At 46.0% G+C, this 24,625-nt stretch overlaps 6 protein-coding genes across 6 annotated transcripts; 3 read left to right on the forward strand and 3 right to left on the reverse strand.

Annotated features, from left to right (window-relative positions):
- Window positions 1-7,281: 7,281 nt before the first annotated feature.
- Window positions 7,282-8,927, reverse strand: HD556DRAFT_1442308 (uncharacterized protein; the record flags this gene model as incomplete). The annotated part of the gene is made up of 4 exons (XM_041306442.1): window positions 7,282-7,741; window positions 7,796-7,965; window positions 8,027-8,421; window positions 8,483-8,927. 4 exons carry the CDS (start codon window positions 8,925-8,927, stop codon window positions 7,282-7,284), a joined length of 1,470 nt encoding a protein of 489 aa, XP_041161324.1.
- A 1,365-nt stretch (window positions 8,928-10,292) lies between these two features.
- HD556DRAFT_1307601 (uncharacterized protein) lies at window positions 10,293-12,624 on the forward strand (the record flags this gene model as incomplete). The annotated part of the gene is made up of 10 exons (XM_041300039.1): window positions 10,293-10,372; window positions 10,433-10,614; window positions 10,651-10,712; window positions 10,763-11,024; window positions 11,276-11,329; window positions 11,636-11,699; window positions 11,883-11,914; window positions 12,014-12,075; window positions 12,101-12,206; window positions 12,233-12,624. 10 exons carry the CDS (start codon window positions 10,293-10,295, stop codon window positions 12,622-12,624), a joined length of 1,296 nt encoding a protein of 431 aa, XP_041161325.1.
- A 545-nt stretch (window positions 12,625-13,169) lies between these two features.
- HD556DRAFT_1307602 (uncharacterized protein) lies at window positions 13,170-14,810 on the forward strand (the record flags this gene model as incomplete). Its single annotated transcript, XM_041300040.1, has 8 exons — window positions 13,170-13,414; window positions 13,468-13,599; window positions 13,649-13,757; window positions 13,813-14,003; window positions 14,051-14,189; window positions 14,244-14,435; window positions 14,482-14,636; window positions 14,690-14,810. 8 exons carry the CDS (start codon window positions 13,170-13,172, stop codon window positions 14,808-14,810), a joined length of 1,284 nt encoding a protein of 427 aa, XP_041161326.1.
- A 1,422-nt stretch (window positions 14,811-16,232) lies between these two features.
- HD556DRAFT_1307603 (uncharacterized protein) lies at window positions 16,233-17,033 on the forward strand (the record flags this gene model as incomplete). The annotated part of the gene is made up of 1 exon (XM_041300041.1): window positions 16,233-17,033. The coding sequence occupies one exon, from the start codon at window positions 16,233-16,235 to the stop codon at window positions 17,031-17,033; it is 801 nt and encodes a 266-aa protein (XP_041161327.1).
- Window positions 17,034-17,175: 142 nt separating this feature from the next.
- Window positions 17,176-18,954, reverse strand: HD556DRAFT_1307604 (uncharacterized protein; the record flags this gene model as incomplete). The annotated part of the gene is made up of 5 exons (XM_041300042.1): window positions 17,176-17,796; window positions 17,849-17,977; window positions 18,030-18,272; window positions 18,324-18,692; window positions 18,760-18,954. 5 exons carry the CDS (start codon window positions 18,952-18,954, stop codon window positions 17,176-17,178), a joined length of 1,557 nt encoding a protein of 518 aa, XP_041161328.1.
- A 1,317-nt stretch (window positions 18,955-20,271) lies between these two features.
- On the reverse strand, window positions 20,272-23,408 carry HD556DRAFT_1235637 (uncharacterized protein; the record flags this gene model as incomplete). The annotated part of the gene is made up of 11 exons (XM_041297765.1): window positions 20,272-20,724; window positions 20,776-21,105; window positions 21,174-21,359; window positions 21,443-21,622; window positions 21,680-21,776; window positions 21,831-21,988; window positions 22,046-22,247; window positions 22,297-22,493; window positions 22,549-22,728; window positions 22,803-23,021; window positions 23,079-23,408. 11 exons carry the CDS (start codon window positions 23,406-23,408, stop codon window positions 20,272-20,274), a joined length of 2,532 nt encoding a protein of 843 aa, XP_041161329.1.
- Between the last annotated feature and the right edge of the window lie 1,217 nt (window positions 23,409-24,625).

Genomic DNA, 24,625 nt, shown 5'->3' on the forward strand with positions numbered 1-24,625 from the left:
TCATCCAAGGGGTCCCTTATCGGACTCGGTAGTCAATATAGGCAAATGATAATGAAAACATGAAAGTTGTTATTATGCTATTTTTCAAACCCGAGACCCTGAAACCCATTGTTCAACATGTCCATTTTTCACTCACTGCACAAATCACCGAGTTTCGAGTGCTGAAACCCAAAACTCAAAACCCGGTGTGCAACACATCGATTGTTCATTTACATTACACAGATCATCGAGTTCCGAGTGTTGAGCGCCGAAACCCGAAAATATGTATGGAACATGTCCATTTCTTACTCATTGCACATATCACCGAGTTTCGAGTGCCGAAACCCGAAACTCAAAACCCAGTGTGCATCATGTCCATTGTTCAATTATATTACACAAGTCATCGAGTTCCGAGTTCCGAGGGACGAAATCCAAACCCCGGACCCCAAAAATATGTGCGCAACATGTCCATTTTTCACTCACTGCACAAATCACCGAGTTTCGAGTGCCAAAGCATGAAACTTGAAACCCAGTGTGCAACATGTTGATTTTTCATTTATATCACACAAATAACCAAGTGCCAAGTGCCAAGTGCCGAAACCCGAAGCCCGAGACCCGAAAATATGTATGCAACATTTCCATTTTTCACTTGTTGCACAAATCACTGAGTTTCAAGTGCCGAAACCCGAAACTCAAAACCGGGTGTGCAATATGTTCATTGTTCATTTACATTACACAGATCATCGAATTCCGAGTGCCGAGTGCCGAAACCCGAAGCCTGAGACCCGAAAATATGTACACAACATGTCCATTTTTCACTAACTGCACAAATCACCGAGTTTCGAGTGCCAAAGCGTGAAACTTGAAACCCAGTGTGCAACATGTTGATTTTTCATTTATATCACACAAATCATCGAGTTCCGAGTGCCGAGGGCCGAGACCCGAACCCCGAACCCCGAAAATATGTATGCAACATGTCCATTTTTCACTTGTTGCACAAATCACCGAGTTTCAAGTGCCAAAACCCAAAACTCAAAACCGGGTGTGCAACATGTCCATTTTTCAATTATATTACACAAGTCATTGAGTTCCGAGGGCCGAGGGCCGAAACCCGAACCCCGAAAATATGTACACAACATGTCCATTTTTCACTCATTGCACAAATCACCGAGTTTTGAGTGCCGAAACCCAAAACTCGAAACCCAGCATGCAACATGTCCATTTTTCATTTACATTACACAAATCATCGAGTTCCGAGTGCCGAGGGCCGAGACCCGAACCCCGAACCCCGAAAATATGTGCGCAACATGTCCATTTTTCACTTATTGCACAAATCACCGAGTTTTGAGTGCCAAAACCTGAAACTCGAAACCCGGTGTGCAACATGTCCATTTTTCAATTATATTACACAAGTCATTGAGTTCCGAGGGCCGAGGGCCGAAACCCGAACCCCGAACCCCGAAAATATGTGCACAACATGTCCATTTTTTGCTCACTGCACACAGTCCACAATTTCGGGGTTTTAAATCAACCTTTCATATATCCATACACATTTTACCAACCCCCGAACCCCGAAATTGTGGACTGCCGGGTTTCGGGGTTCGGGGGTCCCGGAACTCGGAACTCGGTATGTAAGACAACAAAAATATCTTTCGGGGTTCGGGGGTTAGTGAAATGTTTATAGATATATGTAGGTTAATTCAAACATGTCTGAAAATTTTCATTCGTCTCAAATGTCAAATCCTGAGTTCCGGGCTTCGGGACTTGGCACCCGGCACCGGCACTTGGGGTTCGGGGTTCGGCACTGAAAATTTGACATTCAGGTGTTCGGGTTTCGGGTGATATCTAAATCAACAGCTTCGAGTTCTGCCAAAGCGTGAAACTTAAAACCCAGTGTGCAACATGTTGATTTTTCATTTATATCACACAAATCATCGAGTTCCGAGTGCCGAGGGCTGAGACCCGAAGCCCGAGACCCGAAAATATGTACACAACATGTCCATTTTTCACTCACTGCACAAATCACCGAGTTTCGAGTGCCAAAGCGTGAAACTTGAAACCCAGTGTGCAACATGTTGATTTTTCATTTATATCACACAAATAACCAAGTGCCAAGTGCCAAGTGCCGAAACCCGAAGCCCGAGACCCGAAAATATGTATATAACATTTCCATTTTTCACTTGTTGCACAAATCACTGAGTTTCAAGTGCTGAAACCCAAAACTCGAAACCTGGTGTGCAACATGTTCATTGTTCATTTACATTACACAGATCATCGAGTTCCGAGTGCCGAGGGCCGAAACCCGAAGCCTGAAACCCAAAATCATGTACACAACATGTCCATTTTTCACTCATTGCACAAATCACCAAGTGTCGAGTGTCGAAACCTGAAACCCGGTACTTCAAATGGACACGAATTGTATTTGTATGTATTATCCATTGGTGTAGGGTTCAAATAACTTGGGAATTGTATTTGTCAGCACTCGGTACTCGGTACTCAGTGATTGGTGGTCAGTGGTCGGTACTCGAGACTCAGTAGTCAATATAGGCAAATGATAATGAAAAATGACAGTTGTAGTCCACGTCAAGGTGAGTGTCTTGGTAGTCTTTCCTTGTCATTCGGCAAAACATCAGCAATAATGAAAAAATGAAAGTTGTTATTATGCTTAACTTCCTTACCGAAGGTTGTAGTCCAAGTCCAGGTGAGTGTAGTGATAGTCTTTTCTTGTCAATTGGTTATCTTGTTACTCATTACGCAGTACTCGGTACATGGTAATTGGTACTCAGTATTTGGTTTTGATACTCGGTACCCGGGAATCAGTAGTCAGCTTAATGAAGGTTGTAGTCCGACTCTAGGTGAGTTTATTTGTAGTCTTTTCTCGTCCATTGGTTACCATGTGACCGAGATATAAGCTAAAGAAATCCGAAACATCAATAATGACAAATGAAATACATGTGTGCAGTAAGTGAGTCTAAAGATAAAAGAATGAATATTAATAGCGAGACTTGCACATTATGTCGAGATATCCAACATAACAAGCCTGTGATGTGATCAGAGACCTGGAATAACACCCATATACATCCATTATAATAGCTTAAAAGCTTAGAAAGATTCATGAAGGATTGATGTAATGATAGGCAAAATGACATATGTGTGGAGAGTGACAATAGACATCTTTTATACAAAGTCACATTTATATATGATTCAGGCCAAAAATATCATTACAAATATGTAGGATAGATCGTAAACTACCCAAGGAACCCATACTGCCTACTGCCCTGAGGGTAGGGGGTGGGTAGAAGGGATATAGTGAAAATATGAGTTGACCCAGCATTAAAGTCCTACCACTGCTCAACTAACCATTTTCGATGCTTTGGGTCTTTGAAGTTTCCCACACTCAATTTCTTACCCATTTCACTTCCTCAGTACTCAATTCTTGGTTGATTTGTCTGTAAATTTATGTCTATGATACTTAAGATATTTGAAATGTACCCCAGGTTTCTGATTATGAAGATTCAATGTTTTGAAGGCATGGGCCCCTTATCAGGCGAAATGGCAAGTATACACACTAGCTCACAAACTCCAGCCTATTGTGAGCTGATCTTGGTCATAAGAAGCAAGAATATAAGCTATGCTCATTATATATTAAAAGGTTGGATCATGGATGCAAGGGCAAGATACTGAAAATCGTGAAAAAATATCACAAGTGCAATTGTCTATGCTTTGTTCCTGGAAAAGGATCCTGTGTGTCCTGGGCTGGTTATATGATATATCTACTCCGAATATGCTCAGGAATAGACTCCCTACAGTCCTTGAGGTCCAGTCCTACAGGGAAAAAACCCCAGCAGGTGAACCACCAGAAGAGGGGGAGGTACACTATACAATAAAGGATTACCCTATGGTCCTGAGCTCCTGATACATTGTTTCTATTGTTGAATAGATGATTGAGATACTATTCACCTAGAAATGAACACATAGGAACATATTTTGTATTTTTATGTATATATGCAATATCCATTCAAGCACCAAGTCTCAACTACCGATTACCAAGTCCCGACACTTGATAGTTGATAGTCAGTATTCGAGCTCCGAGTGCCAATATTGCCTACCAATATCTCAGTCAAATGATAACCAAACCAAGACCCAAGTTCCAAACCTGACTACTGAATACCAAGTATCAGTACTCGGGACTCGGGACTATTGGCTGGAGTACCCAACTATTGATTCACAGGTACCGAGAATTAGAACCAAGTACTGAGTACCTGACTACTGATTCTCGGGTACCAAGTATCAGAACCGAGTACCGAGTACCCCACTACTGATTCTCGGGTATCAAGTATCAGAACCAAATACCAAGTACTGATTCCCTTGTACCGAGTACCGAGTAACGAGATAACCAATTGACAAGAAAAAACTACCAATACACTCACCTTGGCTCGGACTACAACTTTTGTTCAGGAACTTAAACATAATAATAACTTTCATTTTTCATTATTGCCGATGTTTCAGATTTCTTTAGCTTATATCTCGGTTAAATGATAACTGATGGACAAGAAAAGACTACCAATACACTCCCCTAGACTCGGACTACAACCTTCGGTAAGGAAGTTAAGCGTAATAACAACTTTCATTTTTCATTACCATTTGCCTATATTGACTACCGACCAGTGGCTGAGTGCCGAAGCTTGAAACTTGAAATCGGTGGAAAATGAAATCTCGCAACAATGTACACATGAACATGTTTCATTTCCATAAACAATTCCCCGAGTGTCATGTACCGAGCCCCGAAACCCAAAGCCTGAAGCCCGGACTGTGTTGTCAGGTTAGTACAAGACACTCGGTGAATTGTCAAAGGAAATGAAACATTTTCATGTGTACATTGTCACGAGATTTTGTTTTCCACTGATTTCAAGTTCCAAGCTTCAGCACTCAGCATCCGGCACTCGGAACTCGGAACTCGGCGCTCGGAACTCAGAACTCAGTGAAATGTCTAAGGAAATAGAAATTTCACAATTCCCTGAGTTAGTACAAGACACTCAGTGAATTGTCAAAGGAAATAAAACATTTTCATGTGTACATTGTTGCAAGATTTCGTTTTCCACTGATTTCAAGTTTTGAGCTTCGGCACTCGGCACTCGGAGCTCGAAACTCGGCGCTCGGAACTCGGAATTCGGCGCCCGGACCTCGGAACTCAGTGAAATGTCCAAGGAAATAGAAATTTCACAATTCCCCGAGTGTCGTGTACCGAGCCCTGAAGCCTGAAGCCGGGACTGTGTTGTCAGGTTAGTACAAGACACTCGGTGAATTGTCAAAGGAAATAAAACATCTTCATGTGTACATTGTTGCGAGATTTCATTTTCCACTGATTTCAAGTTTCAAGCTTCGGCACTAATTCGGAACTCGGGACTCGATTTTTGAGATGAAAGACATTTTTCAAACATGTTTGAATCAACCTTTCATATATCCATAAACATTTTACCAACTCCCGAACCCCGAAATTGTGGACTGCCGGGTCCCGGGTTTTGGGGTTCGGGGGTCCCGGAACTCGGAACTCGGTATGTGAGACAACAAAAATATATTTCAAACACGGGTAAGTCAATGTGTTTGTCAATCAACTTGATTGTAAATTATATTTTATTGATCTCCCCAAATTTCCCAAGTTCCGAGTTCCGAGCTCCGGGACCCCCGAACCCCGAAACCCGACACCCGGCAGTCCACAATTTCGGGGTTCGGGAGTTGGTAAAATGTGTATGGATAGATGAAAGGTTAATTTAAACATTTTTGAAAGATATCCCATATGAAATGTCAAGTCCCAAGTTTCGATTTCCGGGTTTCTGGAGTGCCGAGTCCCAAAGCCCGAAGTCCCGAAACCCGGAGTCCCGAAACCCGGAGTTCAAAACTCGGGACTTAACATTTCATATGGGACATCTTTCAAAAATGTTTAAATCAACCTTTCATCTATCCATACACATTTTACCAACTCCCGAACCCCGAAATTGTGGACTGCCGGGTTTCGGGGTTCGGGGGTCCCGGAGCTCGGAACTCGGAACTTGGGAAATTTGGGGAGATCAATAAAATATAATTTACAATCAAGTTGATTGACAAACACATTGACTTACCCGTGTTTGAAATATATTTTTGTTGTCTCACATACTGAGTTCCGAGTTCCGGGACCCCCGAACCCCGAAACCCGAGACCCGGCAGTCCACAATTTCGGGGTTCGGGGGTTGGTAAATCTCGGTTTGGGGTTTTGCACTGAAAATTTGACATTTATACATATCTAGGCTCACCCATATATGTACCCATCTATGTACAATTCCCCCACATCAGCCCACCCATCTATGTATTATCCCCCACGTCGGCCCACCCGTCTATGTAATACATCCTATGTTGGCCCACCCGTCTATATAATTATACCCCACCTCGGCCCACCTGTCTATGTAATAAATATTTTATCACACCCTCAGCCCACCCGTATATGTAATACTTTTTATGTCGGCCCACCTGTATATGTAATACACCCCGTGTCAGCCCACCCATCTATGTAATATTCCCCTACCTCGGCCCACCCATATATGTAATACACCCCCGTCGGCCCGCCCGTCTATATAACAATATTTGCCTTACATCTCTCTTCAGCCCAGCTGTCTATAATATCCTACTCTACATATTACCCTGATGGGCCCACCCATCTCCATGAATGATCATATTCCCCCGGCCCATCCGTCAACATCAAGGATATATATATCATTGGCATACATGGGCCCACCCGTCTCCATCGGAAATAATATGTGTCCCGGCCCATCTGTCATCATCGAGAATATACACAACATGGGCCCATAATCCGCTGGCCCGTCTCATACGGGATATTATGTAGGTCGGGTGGCCCGTATAATACGGAATTTGTCACTGAAGGGGCTCACGTGACTTAGACGCCATTCAGGGGCCCACGAAACTTCAAGACTCCAATCCAACTTGACTTATTTTATTAGGTTGATCGCCTGTGCGTGACACTCCACTTCGGTGGTGTCAAATGATGGGCTACTTTTTGAGTGTATGACACCTGTAGAGTAAGACGTCAGCTGAACCGGTCAGAGGTGAACATACTATGATTACTAATGAGACACATGTCGCGCCAGCAGCCGTGGCTACTACAAGTACAAAGCCCTCCTAGGAGGAATTGGGGACTACTGCAGCTAAACACTGTATATAAATAAAAGAGAAAATCGTATGAGAAATGGCCCCAATGGGCCCGCAGGACTAGTAGTACAGCCAACGAAAAAAAAACAAAGCTACGGCATCTCAGTATTGTAAGTGATAGGACCAATTGTCACCTTCCTGCGACTGACTAGGCACGGGAAGGGGCGGGTTATAGTTCTCTTGTCGCATCCCGTGTTGGTGCGTCGACTCTGCTAAGTCAAACCTCATCTCGTGTCCGAGGTACTGCGAACTGGCACCGGGTTGTGAATAGTAAGAAGGGCCTGTGAGCGAGTTATCCGAGTCTGCGAAGGGGGGCATTAACAGTGACTCGGAGCCTCCTGCGAAGGTGTGTATTTGTGAAAACTGGGAAGAAATCTCCAAGTATGACTCAGCTCCTGCCGAGCGCACTGGCAATGGCGCGGGCGCAGTGGAAGATTGCGAGATAGGATAGTTCAACTTCGACCTGAACAAGTCAAGAGGCTGAGACAATTCCGATGGTAACGAGGGTATATAGACGACTCCGGCAGTCTGATTGTCTTGTAAGAACTTCGTCGCTGCCTCCCTGCAGATGCATAATTAAGATGCTGTGCGCACATAGGCCGTAGCAATTACTCACATCCCTCTTACGTGGAGCTTGAACAAACGGCTTTTGAACAGCTTCCCGTGAACTGGATGCGCGGAGGTGCGCTCCATGTCTTTTACAATATCAAAGTACCAACTTGCGTACTTGTTCTTGCTGAAGCGAGTAGCACGTGAATTGACTATTTTGTCAATTGAAGCTCGCAGCTAAAAATAATACGGGACAGAATATTAGTAGCTATGCACATGAGAATGGCGTGTTACTCACCGCAACCGCTGACCACGCCAACAGCGTGACTGGAGTCGTGGTTAAGCTGCGACTGAAAGTCTCGTCGCAAAGCGGCGATTTAGCGTCCCTGTACCATTTTTGGATATGGCCCTCTATCAAATTTTCGTTGCTGAACATGAGAAGGTCGACGGTATCACCAGTGATCTCGTGACCGTGGAGGAAGTTTGTGAAGAGGCCTGCCTTCGACGAGTCAAAGAGTACTTTTCGACGCTCTTTCATATATTCTTGGCGGGCAGAGGCGGACAACTGAGAATCTTCTGGTGGCTTGATATCGTACAGCGCTGCATAGGGCTCGAACGAATCGACAAGCCTGCCACGACATGACGAAAGCGACTGAAGCAGACTGGCGGACAAAACATCTGTGAGAATGACGTCTGGTTGTGAAATCAGTCGCTGGTGATGCGGCGTGCAGGCTCAGGATGCGAAATGACATACTGCAGTGATACTTCTGGTTAGCTTGGGCCACAACTTCTCTAAGATACACCTCTACCGCAAACTTTTCTTCATCTGTGGACATCGATAACCAGCCCTTAACCGTGATCATGTCTATTTCGAGCTTGCTGCGCATCCAATCGACAGCGGCACGTTCAGTAGGTGGATATTCTACTTTCGGCACCTCTCGCTGTTTGCCTTTTTTTCTGCCTTCTGAACCGCCCTGAATACTGTCAAGGTCGTCATATACTAACAGCCCGGATGTGATGTAGTCGGAAATTTGGGACTCAGAATTTGTACGGGAAATAGTGCTACCGGGAGCACTTTCTCGAGGATAGGGATGGCCCGGGCGCCTGTCACGGTGGGTTGATCGTTCAGAAGGCGCCGCTCGCCGTCTGTCAGCAGCTGCTGACTGGTCTAGGTCGAAATGGATCGGATTGATAGACATAACTGCTGAGAAGAGTGGGGAAACTTGAAGGTGGACATTCAGTTAAATAGTCATCGAAAACCGTCGTCACGGTACCACGACTCTGACCACGACCACTGTGACAAAAGTCTATGCAGACGTATTAGAATACACTCGCCAATCGTACTTTTCCCAATCAAGGGCTTCTGCATCACAATCCTCCCAATCAAGTAGTGCACGGTGATCAGTCGCGGTTCGCGGTAATGTGGTGTTGGAATCCAATTTACCTGGCCGCTGCAGGACGCTGTCAGTACATCAGTTAAACGAAATGAATATCGCACCGTACTAGTAATAGTAGCATCTTCCATCAACTTCAACATCGATCGGGTCCATCAGACTCGGTTCACCGTGTGACACTATGATTGATTATGACTTGAACGGGGACAAAAAAAACACCAAACAGTTAAGGTTTATCGCATAGCGCAAAACATTCTGACTCGCTGGCAGGACATCGAATTACCGGGCCCAATACACCGCCACCGTGACTAACTTGCACTCCAGCCTGCGGCTAGTACGCCTTTAATATTTAATAGTAGTAATACATAGTATAACATACCGATCATTGCGGCAATGATTCAAGGGCTAAATTTAACTAAAATTGTAGTACCACCGGTCACTTAGTCTGAATGTCCGAATTGGATAGCAAACTCACCGTGACTGTTGCATCTCCACTAGCCGCATCTCCTCGAATCATCCGAATCATGTCACGTACTTGTGCATTATCATTGTTTGCACTGCCGCAATCATGATGAGGCAGCCATCGCCATGACTTGCCCAAGTAGTAAGAGAACTTCTATCATCTTCCGCTGGCTCGCGTATCATGATGCGGCGGCAATAGTACGATCATCTGTTTGGAACTTCCAAGTGAATGATCATAGCCACGGTAGTAGTAGTATTATTAGTACCACCAGACGCAAACCAGACGTGATGGTCACCTACCGTGAATAGGAATAGTGGTCCAGACCGTGACGGGCGGCGACTGGATGCCTCCGAGTTCGGATTAGTGTACTGGCCGCACAAGTTACAACAAAGTTGAAGTCAAGCAAGCTCTTCCAAGTCTTGAAGCGTGCGGGTGGCCGCTATCCAAGTCATTGTCGCATCATCAATTTTTCGGTACCTGAGAGCCATAGAGGTACTTACTAGTGTTTACCTGAGCTTAGTACATGCCAGTGAACGTCACGGTACTTAGACGGCCGCCATCTGACTTGGATGACTTTACTTTGATCACGTGATCGCGGACCTCCGAACTATTACCATAATAGTACCATGTGGGAATAAGTATATGATCAATCAACAAGTGTCACGAATCGTATACGTAGGCTCTGAAACAACTTACAGTGCAGTGTCATGTCGGTCATGATGAGTGGGTCTTCGAAATCTACAAGCAGTGGTTTTTTTTCTGCAATATCCAGTCTCACGCAGCCTAGGTTTGTCATCTGTTCGCTTTTCGCTTGATTTCCACTCACAATAGTATTTGTCCGTCCCAGGCAACCCCCATCCACCGTGACACCTCCCACCTCTGTCGATCCGAGTAGCTCTCCTATCAGGAGCAGCTCTCCCGTGTTGCGGGACAGCTTTGACCCAACGGTCACCGACTTGCGTAATAGCCCGCCTGCCCTTGCCTGTGACAAGGGTACCAAGTCCGTTGTAACCACGAAACCCAAGCGCCGTAAGCGCTCTCATGTCAACTATACCTTGTCTCAAGGTGGCGACTGCGACGAGGATCTCGAAATACCCTCAAAGAGATTCAAGACATTGCAAACAACCGTGAGTCACAAACTTGTTTAAATCATCATTTGAAATCCGATTCTTTTAAGTGGAATTGCACCGACCAACCTTCCGAGACTTCAATATATTTCAACGAACGCATGCTTGAGCTTTCCCGTATCACTCGCCGAGCTTTTTCCGCGAGAATACGATACCAACGCCTTCGTGACCATGAACTGGACCTGATAAAGTCCCTCCTGAATGATGAGAAAGAACTAGTCCAAACACATATGAAAAAAATCGATCTGCAAATTGGCTCTCTCCGAAACACACTCGAGGATGCGGGAGTGACGGAGATAGGGAACAAAGGATGTAGGTTCGACCCTAGCGACCATGCGGATTGGTGTGAAAGTGATTCTTCTAAAGATGGATCGATTCTTTGTGAATCTGATATTGGGGAGTCCGAGTCTGTCTCGGGCTGTACTACTTTAGATTGATATCAATGCTACCATTGTCGTACTACATAGTACTATCTGTCCATACGTAGAGTACCATACAATACATCATATGCAGTACTACGTGCCACATATATATTTATTTATTTATGATGCGTGCCGTTTTAGTTCTACGTGAGCCTGCGATCAAACAAGTGCTTACTAAGCGAGCGAACGCGTATCGTAACTTAGACGCTGTTTTGCCAACACGCGTCTTTCATCTCGTTTTCATCTCGTTCTCATCTCGTTTTCATCTCGTTTTCATCTTGCGTTTGCTCGCCTAGATCTCTTACCCACTCACCACTTCCCAAATACCTCTGCTTCACACTCGAGGGTTTCTGGCTGTGTCTTTCCCCAGCCTGAGGTCGATTCTTTTCGCGCACTTTTTCTCACGCGCATTCGATCTCATCTTTCGCCAGCTTTGGACGATTATCTCTCTTTCCGCGCCTTTACTTGTGTGCATTTGATCTCGTCTTTCGCTCGCTCTAGACAAATTCCTCACTCATCTTCTCGTCGACCCTGCGGATATCTTTGTCTGCACTGCCCGGCAAAAGTTGAAACAGACCACAGCCAAAACCCCACCCCCCAACTGAAGAAAATTCGTATCGATGCTACTCGCATCTAGTCTTCATTGAACATATCATTTACAATACTATGTTTGTCTAGTTAGATCACTAGTCGAGTCTGCGAAAGATTAATGCACGTCACGCCAACAGCTTCGTTCGCGTTTTCGCAGACTCCACTCCCCTCGTAGCACATCAAGCAATAGTAAGCAACCGTTTCAAGGCAGCCTGGCTCACCAGCGAAGTCAACATGAATGATCTGCCATCATGACTCGGATGTAGTAGTACTACTTACTAATCATAGTCTCGGACTCAGGCTTCTGCATCCGCATCCTCCAAAGTGCATCCATGCTAAATCTCAAATGGGTGTGCTCATCGTGAGCAAGTCCAGCTGCGATTGCAAATATTCCCCGACCCCATCGTGACGACTCGGCGGCGGAAGTGGGGTTATGGGGGTTCTGCTAGTCATGGTGAAGTCAGCGGTGGCCTAGGCACCTGTATGCATTACTAAGCTGAGGCCTAGACCCAATCATCAGGGAAAACTCCGGATTGTGCCAAGCGCTCGCAATCAAGTTCCAACTGATGAAATTACTCGCCATCGTTGCAATCGCCTACGAGCACCACCAAATCCTTTTCCGTTACTCTCTCGTGGCGCAGGAACACTATACCGAAGTCCAAACCGCGTCCATGTCCCGTGCCGCAAAGTCTCGAAGTACGAGTACGATATATAACGACTTCATCAAAGATGATGAACTTCGTTCCTCTGGCTGGCTCATTCATCGGTCTGCATCAGCCAGTACGTTAGCTGCAAATACTAGCATCCGCCCTCCAACCACACCATCTGCGGTTTCAGATTTCCGAGTCATCGAGGAGGTCGATCCTGCATTTAGCATTACAGACAGAGCCATTGAATGAATGTCTGAACCGTCGTATTGCCAGTGGCGCCAGACTCAAGTTAACTATTTGTTCCGTACAGATTCATAATACACTAATATACCGTGGCTACGATCTGGCACTGATGGCACCAAACATAGAAGTTTTACTGTCCGGAGCAAGTTCGTGCCAATTTGTCTCGTGACATCATCCCTCTAACCTTGCACCAGGTTCCACAACATCTGCCATCACCTCACTAATACTAGTGCCTTTTCGCCACCGTCTAGGTATACTAGTGCACTTTTCCATTCACCTACCGATCTTTGGCGTACTAAGCGGGTACATTTTCCTTTTTTGTCCAATTTGCGTCTTCACAGCCACTTCCAGATCTATCATTATCTATCATTAGAATACGAGGGCCGTAACATTTGTCCACTTTGCTTGAACTGCCACGTGGAGCACTCATGGTCCCGGGCAGTTGGCCAACATATAAAATGGGCTGGGGCTGAATTAAGTTTCTGTTCATAATCTCGCACTTCCACTTATTCCTTGTGTTTTTCAGCGAACCTTCTTCCGTCTTCCTCTTCATGTCGTACGCCGAGGACAGCATTCCTCACACCGAGGGCAGCGTATATTGTACTGCTGAGGGTAGTATGTCCGAGTCAGTCATTCAAACCGAGGATCGGCAGAGCGACAATGGCCTTCGGCGGCCTTCTGAACCACTAGGATCCCAAGTACAGCCATCGTTCGCGGAGGCTCGACAGAGACGGAAGATTGCCGAACTGGAGAGTAAACTCGTGGTCTTGGAGTCGGGGCGTGTGGTAAAAGAGAGGTACGTACTGTCATTTTGTGTCTATTGCGTGTGCCTTGTTCACCGTTTGTTAGGCAGTCAAATTACTATTTGGCCCAAGGACGAGGCCTCAGGCGTATTGTGGCTTTATTCGACAGTATCGAGGATCTTGTCAATGAAAACGATAGGAGATATGATGACGACAGCGACGAGGATGCTACTATCGAGTAAGCTTTCCCCCCTTGCTTTACGGTGAACCTCACTGGTTTTATGTAGTCAAGATCGTTTGCAGACAGGGTACTATATCCTAACGAGGACCTTGCCGTGGTTTCTGAAGAACTCTTCGGACATAGACCATGATGATTACATGCGCATGTTAAAGGCGGTGTGCATGCTTTTCCGACTAATGCTTGGCTTTATCATATTGAATCTTTATCTAGCTCAGGCAGGGGGCTGACGGTGCCCGAGGCGATGATACAGCGAAGCTCAAGACTCTTATTTCAGACTGGGTCAATCGCGAGCTCAAGCCGAACCCCCCCGTTGATTCTGACGATAAAAATTACCGCAGATTCACCAGTGACGCGTGCGGGAGGTTACTCTGTCCGGCTGAACTTGACTGGAACAGCCCAGTGTATGTAGTGCACTCAGTATCCTGCATGACACTGACTTGTTTACTAGAGTTAAGGCAGGGATTCGAGATCGATCAGAGGGCTACATTGTGACCGACCTCTCTTTTCCGGCCTTTGTGTATGACAAGTACACCGCCAACGCGGACAATTTAGAAGAAGGTCTTTTTAAGGGCAAAATTTTACTGCAGGTTCGTGGCACTCGAGTCACGGTTGCCCGAAAACAATCTCACTGTTGCCTGCAGGGCTACAAAGCTATATTCACATCTCCGTCTTCAGCAAAAGACGTCGAGGGCGACGGTGACGGCGCAGATGTCATCGCCAACAACCGACGCGCCAAAAAGTCATCCTGCGCAATAAAAGTCAAGAAACACGTCGCGCAAATCATCAAGATGGATAAAGTCACACCCCGCTCGATTGCATATGTCGCCTGTCAAGTAAGTCATCATGATAGTGTGGCGTAAATGACCATTACACTGGGAGGTACGATTTGCACTTTCTTCAGTTACCTCTTGGCGGTCCGTTGACGGTGACTTCGACTATATTCAATTCTGGCGGTCCATCGTGGACTTCTTCGAGAAGCCCCCTGGTCGAGAAGCGCAATGCAGAGTCAATAAACTCCTTGAGTGGTGGACAAGGTGCGGTATTTACAGTAATTTCAATCAGCCCAGAGTAATGTTATGTTGTTTAGAAAGGTTTTTGGAAGGAGCCGCCGTGAGGATCTTAGTAACATGGTGAAGGCCAACATGTCCGTCAATGCCCTCGCAAGGCAGAGGGCACAACTCGATGACGCTGCTTTCGATTCAAACTAGGCATACACTGTATTACAATGTTGTTTCCAAGCTACCTTACTCTTGTACTTTGGCGTTAATAATAACACAATTTGTCATGCTTCATATTTGCCTTGTGAGACATCCTGAAGGAATTAGCAATATCGCACTGCTACCATTATCCAGCAATAACGGAAGACTTGTAGACCTCATCGATAAATATGAATAATCTCCGGGAAACGATCCAACTAGTATTTTCCGGATCCGCCTGCGTGTTTTGAATTGGCTGAATGAAGGGAATGTCAAGTGACCACGGTGTTCTGTGTTTTCTAGTAGTCCTTGCGGCAAACACTGCCCAGAAAATGTGGACTCAAAAGACGAAAACGACTGATAAGATATGTTGTATTCGATGTCTGCTGATGTCATATTGAACCATGTGACAAGTTGATTTGTCGTCGGCTTGGTGAGCATATTTGGCTTACTGCAACAAGGTATATATTCTTCACACGCTTTCCTAACTGATTTACGGTGGAACATTCTTGTACATCTGAAGAATTGACGTTGACAATTGAAGTGGGACATAGATTTATGTTCAATCGCTCGGGAGAACGCTTCCTCGCCGCCTGCAAGTGACTAGCCTTCATTATTCCATGGAAATTGACATGCTATCGAGAGAAATCAGACATTTCCAAAGATACTGTTGAAGTCTGGAATAGGTCACGAAACTTACTATACCTCCCTCAGGAGAACAAATCCTCATCCTTTGCAAGTTACTAACCTTCGCTCTTAGCTTCGGGACCGTGGACCTCCCTTCTGACATCAAGCATCTCACAAGAGGGTGCTGATGTTCGACGCAGGCCGCGAAACTTATTGTTGCCCCCTCGGGAGATCACGTCTTCATCCTCTGCAACTTACTAACCTTTGCTCTTAGCTTCGGGACCGTGGACCTCCCTTCTGACATCAAGCATCTCACAAGAGGGTGCTGATGTTCGACGCAGGCCGCGAAACTTATTGTTGCCCCCTCTGTCGGAAATTTCTAATTTTGGTTGGCATGCCTTAAAATGGATTGGAAGGCCTCAATTTACCGGCGGCATTACAACTCGCTTGGAAGGGAACCCGAAAATTTTGGAAGCCGCTTAGAAGCAATATAGAGGGTCTTGCAAGTGGGTCCCAAGACCGTTCCAATGCAAGGGCAAGATTTTGACCAATGCTCTATATACCCTAATTGGAATATCATTGGAAGCGACAAGTATCCTTCCAAGGTCTTGAAATTACGCAGTCTTTTATTTAATATAATAATAGCACTATTAATAATAATATTGTAAAATTGCTTCCAATTGCGTTCCAAGCGTTCCTCAATCACTCCCGTTTCGTTTTGAAATAATAATTCTGGTGGGGACAATTTTTGAGTTGGAGACAATACGAATATGATATCAGTCTTACTAACCTTGGACAAACGGATGGATGAGACCCGGAGAGGCAGTTGATGACCAAATCCCATTCCTAGCAGCGTGTTCAAGGAGACAGGAGTGGTTGGAGGCAGGCACGACGGCAGCACGACAAGTCCAAGGAGACGGGAGTGGTTGGAGGCAGGCATCAACGGCAGCACGACAAGTTCAAGGAGAAGGGAGTGGTTGGAGGCAGGCATCAACGGCAGCACGACAAGTTCAAGGAGATGGGAGTGGTTGGAGGCAGGCGTCAATGGCAGCACGGCAAGTTCAAGGAGACGGGAGTGGTTGGAGGCAGGCGTCAATGGCAGCACGACAAGTTCAAGGAGATGACGGGAGTGGTTGGAGGCTGCAGGCATCGGCGGCACGACAAGTTCAAGGAGACGGGAGTGGTTGGAGGCAGGCATCAACGGCAGCACGGCAAGTTCAAGGAGATGGGAGTGGTTGGAGGCAGGCGTCAATGGCAGCACGGCAAGTTCAAGGAGACGGGAGTGGTTGGAGGCAGGCGTCAACGGCAGCACGGCAAGTTCAAGGAGACGGGAGTGGTTGGAGGCAGGCGTCAACGGCAGCACGGCAAGTTCAAGGAGACGGGAGTGGTTGGAGGCAGGCGTCAACGGCAGCACGGCAAGTTCAAGGAGATGACGGGAGTGGTTGGAGGCTGCAGGCATCGGCGGCACAACAAGTTCAAGGAGACGACGGGAGTGGTTGGAGGCTGCAGGCATCGGCGGCACAACAAGTTCAAGGAGACGACGGGAGTGGAGGTTGGCAGGACATGAGACAGTCGACAACGACAAGACTTAATTTTGTTTATAGTTGAAATGATATGACAAGTTGAACGAAAGACTTCCAAGTCTTTCACATCAAATGTTTGTTGTTGTTGATTGTATTACTAATCCAATGACATCAAGAACAATCTAAGTACATCGACGAGTGACATGAGACGAAGAAAATCTATTATATTACTTAGTGGTCTTTGATCGGCCCCTTCGCACACCACTGCCACTGACTACTAATGATGAAACCTCAGGTTCAACATTGGCAGGAGCTTGATCTTCTGAAATGTTACTGTCAGCAGCTGCAGCCTTGCCCTTCCGCCTTGGCTTCGGCTTCGGCTTCGGCTTCTGAGCAGCAACAGGAGCTACAGGCTCTGCTTCAACGTCCTTGTCGACTGCTGCAGGTGGTAGGTGCTCGGCCAAAGCTAGACCTTGCATGGCAGCAGAGATTGACTGGGGTCCGGGTGCAGAAGAAGATGCTTCGATGACAGGACCAACCGACGACGTCTGAATCATATTCAGTTCTGGTAGTTCCGCCCCAGTCTCCATTGCATGCTCAAACATTTCTTCCCAGCTGTCACGCGGACCACTCGTCAAGTCGCCTAGTAACGTCGAGTCTGAATCAAGGAGAGTTGCGGCAGAAGAAGTGGAAAACAAGGAGTTGTTGAAAAAGGTGAAGACTCCGTCTGCCCAGGCACCTCCAGTCAACAGCGATTGTCGGTAGTAGTTATGGTAGTCTTTGTATGGTATGCGAGATTTGTCGCCAACTTCAACCAACTCTTTGTCACCGGAAAGGACAAATATAGCCTGAAACTCGTATTAAGTGTCAATATTGTGCAGCATAAGAGACAACACGTACGACAATGGCTGCTGCAGCAATGAGACCCGGTGTTACAGCACGTAGCTCCCATATTTTCGCCTTTGTTTTCGGAGTGGGAACTGCATTGGCAGCGAGCGACGACCGGCCAAAGAGTGACGCTTTCAGAATCTATAAATGCTATTTAGTTAGTTCTATTTAGAGAGGGGAGGCAAGAACCTACATAAACAAGTTTTGCTGTTTTCAAAAACTGATCTCTGAGGAGATGGTCCGGACGAGGGAAAAGAATCGGCGCAAACTTCGTGTACTGGCCTTGGGGGTTAAGGAGCAGAGATTTGCAAGAAGGCTCTGTGTCCCGTGCATAACCGCGTATAAAAAACTTGGCATCTAAGCCAAAAATGGCTGCCGCACATGACTTGACATCTGAGAGCATTTCGGCACGAACATTATTGACGCCTTTCACAAACTGGACAGACTAAGTTTATCATCGAGCGCAATCAAAGATGGGAGGGCTTACATGGGAGCCAAAGTTTTTATGAGCCATCATATTATGGTCAGTTGGCGGTATGAATTGGAAAAGTTCAGCTTTAATGCCATCCTGGATGGATAGCGGTGAGAGCCATCGCTCCTTGCTTGAGAGGTCGATTCTGGGAGGTGGCTCACGCAAGGGGAAAATAGACGTTTCGACCCATAAGCAGTGGGTGATAGAGAACTTGCGTCCAAAATTTCTGATGCTGTCTTCCTTGGCGGCAAGGGCAAGATCTTTCTTTGTAAGCTTTGTCTTCCGACCTTTCGAAACGGTAGCCTCGAGTAAAGCAATCTTCTTCAATGATTCCCGGTACTTTCCACGCATGTCAAAAAGAAGTTTTTGCGCGATTTCAAGTGCCTGTTAGTAGATACGATTATTAGTTATTACTACAAACATTGTCTGTGTGTAGCAAAACGACAGTTACCTTGCGAAGATCTTGAGTTGACATGTTAGCGGTTGGGGCAGCAATGGTGTCGCGAATCCGCATCAAGTCTGCATCATCGTCCAAATCTGAGTCGCTAAGGCTATCAGTTCCATCTGAGTTGCGGGTGGAGTCACTGTCGACGTCATTGATTGCTTGAGTGAAGTCTTCGCCTTGGTTGCGCTGAATTGGAGGCATAGTATTAGTATTAGTGAAACAGTCAAGCAAACGTCGAGAACAGAAAACTGGAGTGTTAGTCAATCGCACGAGCTTTAAATTGACCCTAGCATGTGCTATTGGGGCGGCGACGACATGTCATGACATTAACTAACAAATTGATACGCACCTTAGACTCGTTGAATATATGTAATGATGCGCATTGATGGTTCTGATAAAGGTTGCAGCGTTGTTCAGACGAATATCAGAATGAGACCCTGTGGATGTAATAAGGCGGCAGCATCACATCAATATCACACGCACAAATTAAACAGAGCATCATCACGACTTACTTAAATACATAATGCATTGACAATAATTGTGTCATGTCCCCATGCAGAAAGCGGAGATGAACGATTGATAGTCTATTAAGTACCCCGAAGATTCCCGAGCATCAACAGGAGGCAATGGGAAGAGATTATTAGTAGGAGGCAGTGTAATAATAATGGAGCGTACATACCCAAAAAGCTGGCTCTCGATTAATGGCTGTAAAGCGGTTCAGTGTGGGCAGATAGGTGAGCCGTCGAACATGAGAAAATAATGAGCCGAAGATCTGGACAAGCAAAAAGATGCATAATGAGCTTAGCGCGTATGCGATGAAATGGGGAAGCTTTACTTGGGAGTTAGAAGAAGAAGGAGGGTACTCTGAACAAGTAAAGAGATGCGTGATGAGCTGAGCACATAATGGCGAAATATGTGTGCCTTGAGTCGCTAGAATAGGACGAGAGTAGCGAAAGTCATGTATTGGAGTTTGGTGCAGTAGGTGATGGATACCAATGGCCATATGAAGGCATGGGGGCCAATGCGGCTGGAGGAGGCGGGAAGGGATTTGTGGTAGGTGGAGGGGTTGTCTTGGATGAGGAGGGAAGGATATAAGTCAGGTAAGGTCCTTGACCTGCGAAATCTTTCTTGACCATGTCTTCGAACTCCCTAAGCGTTACCGGATCCACATTGAGTTCCCACTCCAGATACTGATACATCTTGCGCTCCATCTGATTGATTTCTCGCAATTGGAACATACCCTGGGCTACAATACTCCAGGATTTGTTGGAGTAAGTGTTGTCACAGATGACCTTGGATGCGAGCATGAAAGCGGATATGAAAAGACGGTGACCCGAAGATCCCCAAGCAGTGGGGAAGTGTGCTTTGAGAAGCTGGAAAGGTCATGGATTAAAGTTTGTCAGTGTGGTGAGACGCATATGCGATGAAATGGGGGAGCCTTACTTGAGAGTTAGAAGAGGAAGGAGGGTACTCTGGACAAGTTTAAAAGAGATAGGTAATGTCAATGAACCGTTATTACTAATGTAACTGTAGTGAATGTACAGTACGAAGAAACATGTCAGTATCCACAGTATCCACAAGAAAATAATCTCCATCATGAGCAAAATCTGGAACGAGAAGAGCACCACGAATGATGGAATGAAGCATAATAAACTCAGATGAAGAAGCGGGCCGTGCGCGAAGTCGAGTTAGTCGCAGTTCTCGATCCATACGCCGACGTGGGCCAATTAAGGCATCCATAGGTAGAACGAGCGCGAGATCTAAGGTACAGCTGCCAACAGTGTGCTTAAACATGCATAATATCTTCACAAATATATTTTTGTCGCGGCCGTCCTTGTCCAGTGTGCGTATTAGAGCGCAGTCACGCCGTTCTTTGCCATGGAAGCTTGGGTTGCATCGCAGGTAGTCAGTAGCTAGCTTCCAGTCAGCGGTAGACTCATAATGCACTTTCAAGTATCGATATTCATGGATCTTTCGACATACAAAGTCAGATTCGAGTAAAAGCGAGGAAAGTCAATTTACCTGGTCTTGTGCTGAAAGTTTCAACCACGTTGTTCCTTCCGGCAGCGGTATGTTGTGAGAGGGAAGGAAATGGTTGAGAAATGTTGCGAGTTTTTTCCGGAACTGGTGAAACGCACGAATGGACTTGTTTTCTTCCTCCACTTGCGAAAGGGTTGTTTGATTCTTGAGGGGTGAACCGATATGAAAATGTTCTTCAAATTTCTCATCATCCAAGTCCGTGTCCTCCAGTTCTTCCTGCGAAAGCATGAGTTTGCGTCGTTCCTCATCAAGGCACTCGATACGACTGCGAATAAATTCAGAGACGACACTCTTATGGTCGAGCTCAAGGATCTATGTTACACGAAATGAGTGGTATGGAGCGACTCATTGAGAGTTAGAATTAAAAAGCATGAACGTACCTGATCAGCAATATCCTTACGATTGGTCTGCCGTAGATACCACTGTTTGATCGGTCCATGTTGCTTCTCATTTGGTCGAGTGCTGAAGTTCCGAGCGGCACCTTTCGCCATGATGTCATCGAATATATGCTTTCCAGAGTGAATCTTTGGAAAGTTCCAGTTCTTGATCGTGTCTGGATCAGTCTCCTCGACGATTTTTATGTAGTCCTGAGATATCAATGATAAGTGAATTAATACTAACGACAATTTGCAGAACTGCTATGACGTACCTCTAAGCGCTTCTGAAACTCTAACACCTCTGCCCTTCCCGCAGCAATCGTGCTTTCAGTCTGCACGTCAAGTGAAATATACATGTCGATATGTAGGTAGCTCGCTATACACCGTAGTAGTGCATAGCCAGCTTCATCCGCTGCGCGTGTGAGTATGTTCTGTGCGGCATACAAAACTTGCTATGAGAAGAGTAATTCGTTAACATGAGAACTGGTAGCCACGAAGTCATATCATACCCTGGAGATATCCCGAAGTTTGTTACCGTCGCTGTAAGTAATATTAGTAACCCGATCAAAGTGATTAAGATTGCGCCATCGCGGGAAGGTATCGAACCTGCGAGCAATTAAATAGGGTTGCTAACATGTAGTCTGAACAATTACAACTCACTGATCATCCAGTTTCTTCTCGTTGCTGCGTCCAAGGGCTGCAATGCGTTGTTTGAGCTCGCCGAAGAGATGTTTCCACTGACCCATATGATATACATGCAAATGGTCCTGCGAAATCGTGTCATGAGGATCAGAATTTGGGACTTTCCAGAAGACGTTCTGTAAGACATGATTAATGGGGGACAATAATTGGTACATTTGATTGCAAGTGCTGACCTTAATAGGCCGTAGGCCCTGTTTTTTGAGTGCGCTTTCTCCAGCTACACGGTCCCTAGTCCATAGCTCCACCAAAGCTTTCGTGTCATCAGATGATCGAGTCGGATAAGTGGAAGCGTTATCGTAGAGCTTGTCTGAAGGGACGAGGCAGATAGGACAGGGACAGTGACAATTGGTTCCCCGTATCAGTGCCATCACGCACCTAAGATTAGATTAGAAAACCATCAGAAAAAAGTATGAAACGACGTTACTGCTCCTCATAATCAGCCGATAAGAGCAAGATGAATGCATACAACCATCTCATGACGCCGTCATAGCATGTATATGCATACCCTGCCTTGGCATAGATGATGATGGTTTCGAGCAGCTTGAAGAATGCCTTGTGCCATACGACACATTTGAGATTGACATATGAGAGCTTTCCGTCTTCCTCAGAATCGTCAGGAACCTGCGCAAAAGAACTGTTTCGCGCGAAACTCAGAACTAACACTAATTTCACTTACTATTGGTAGCCAGCCAACCATTCGCCCACCGCCAAGTCCATCCGTGTTCCTGATATTGACAGGCAAGTTTCCGCATCGCACGAAGACAGGGTAGGCTTTGACTGTACCGGCAGAAGATAGATGAGTTTTGTCCGCATACAATATAAATGCGAATGGGACGCCATTTTCAGGTAAAGACGACTGTGAATTCAATATATAAAGGGTATCACTTAGTAGAATCACAAATGAACAATAATACAAAAAATATAGCATACTTGAACGTTCCACCAACGGTCTCCAGTCCAAGGTTCATGTACAAAGCACTCGTAACGCATCCCGTTGTGCTTGTACAATCGCTGTGCATCCCAAACAAAATGGGGTGCCAGTAGCGGGTCCTGTAGCAAGTCCAAGGCCCAGTCCCACAATGGCCGTGTGTATATGTTGTACTTGAGGTCCTCCCGCTTGTGCTCAACAGTAATGGTATGCTTCTCGAACTATCAAAGGAATGTCTAATACGACTGTAAAAAAAGAAAATCGTGTTCTTCTCTCACAGGTGACATTTGACTGGCAGCCCTGTCCCAGGCTTTTGAAACATCACCATGGGACTTGAACGTGAATTTCACTTGGCCGTCAGCAATTCTCCAGATGAGCCGCAACAGCTCGTCTGTTTGATTCTTGTTCAAGGCAGCCTGGTGTGCGAGTTCGGCGAACTCAAAGTCCGCACGACAAGCAAAAGGCTGCCAGGGTTCGTTGTCGACGATAGGCGGCAGCTGATGCTCCTTGCGTCCAAAAGTGGAGAACAACTCTACAGAAGTCGCACGGCCGCTGTGTGGGTGGTATTCCGTCTTGAAAGTATCGAGATTAGGAGGAGCTAAAGGCATGATTGGGAGCGATGATAGGGTGGTACATGCGGGGATGCCCATGCTTGTATCTGATTCTGAACCTGTAATTAAGATTTCAGAAAGGGAGCGCATCACGAGTCAAAATAATACATACGTTGACGTGCATCTGAATCTCTACTGATGCTCATTGCATCGGCAACATCTGAATTCCCTTCAAACAATGGACCTGCAGTGAAGTCGTCAGGCTGTTGATCTTGCTCAGGCGACGAGTTCTTTGTGCCATCCGGGACCATTCTCAAAGGGACCGACGGCGCTGCAGCAGCAACAACAGCAGAAGCCATTGTTTGCTCCTTACGATGCCGTCTTTTCTCTCGATGTGCTTCTAAAAATGATGCGAAAAGTATTATTAATTAGTACACTGATATCAACAAGACGATATGTCAATGAAGACAGAATTTAATCGACGCTTACCTTTCCTTTGCAGCTCCTCCTCTACTGCACGCGCTGCAAGTGCCGCGAAATCCTTGTCATCATTCTTCTTATCCCGTCTTCTCAGACACCCTTGTTCGTGAGATTTGATCCCGCGCGCCGAGTATGACTTGTTACAGTACTGACAATCCACTTGGTTGTTGGATGATGTTGAAGCAATATATTTACGTCCCCGGTTCGTCGTGTTTCGGTTGGGGGCCATGCCACAAGAGTAGTACAAATTAAAGATATACAGCCTAAGAGACGCAGCTAAAGATTCAAACACGATGATGGGAGGAGTCGGATCAATGAGAAGCAACGACGTCGACGAAAGATTATCATAATAATCTGACATAATGAATTGCGGTTGCAATTATCAATAATCACCCGGCACCATTAGAATCGCTTGTAAGTACTAAGAGCCTGCTTGCAAGTGAGTAAAATAAGTCACGCTCCCTGGGAATTTAGTTCCAATGTGGTCCAAATAGCGTCCCAATATGGAACGCTTGCAAGGCACCCCTGGAAATTTCCGACATCTGGAGATCATGTCTTCATACTCTGCAACTTACTAACCTTCGCTCTTAGCTTCGGGACCGTGGACTTCCCTTCTGACATCAGGCACCTCACAAGAGGGTGTTGATGTTCGACGCAGGTCGCGAAACTTATTGTTGCCCCCTCGGGAGATCACGTCTTCATCCTTTACAACTTACTGACCTTCGCTCTTAGCTTCGGGACCGTGAGCCTCCCCTCTGACATCAGACATCTCACAAGAGGGTGCTGATGTTCGA

The sequence above is a fragment of the Suillus plorans genome (genome assembly GCF_016647745.1).
Source record: "Suillus plorans strain S12 chromosome Unknown HD556scaffold_22, whole genome shotgun sequence".
NCBI lineage: Eukaryota > Fungi > Basidiomycota > Agaricomycetes > Boletales > Suillaceae > Suillus > Suillus plorans.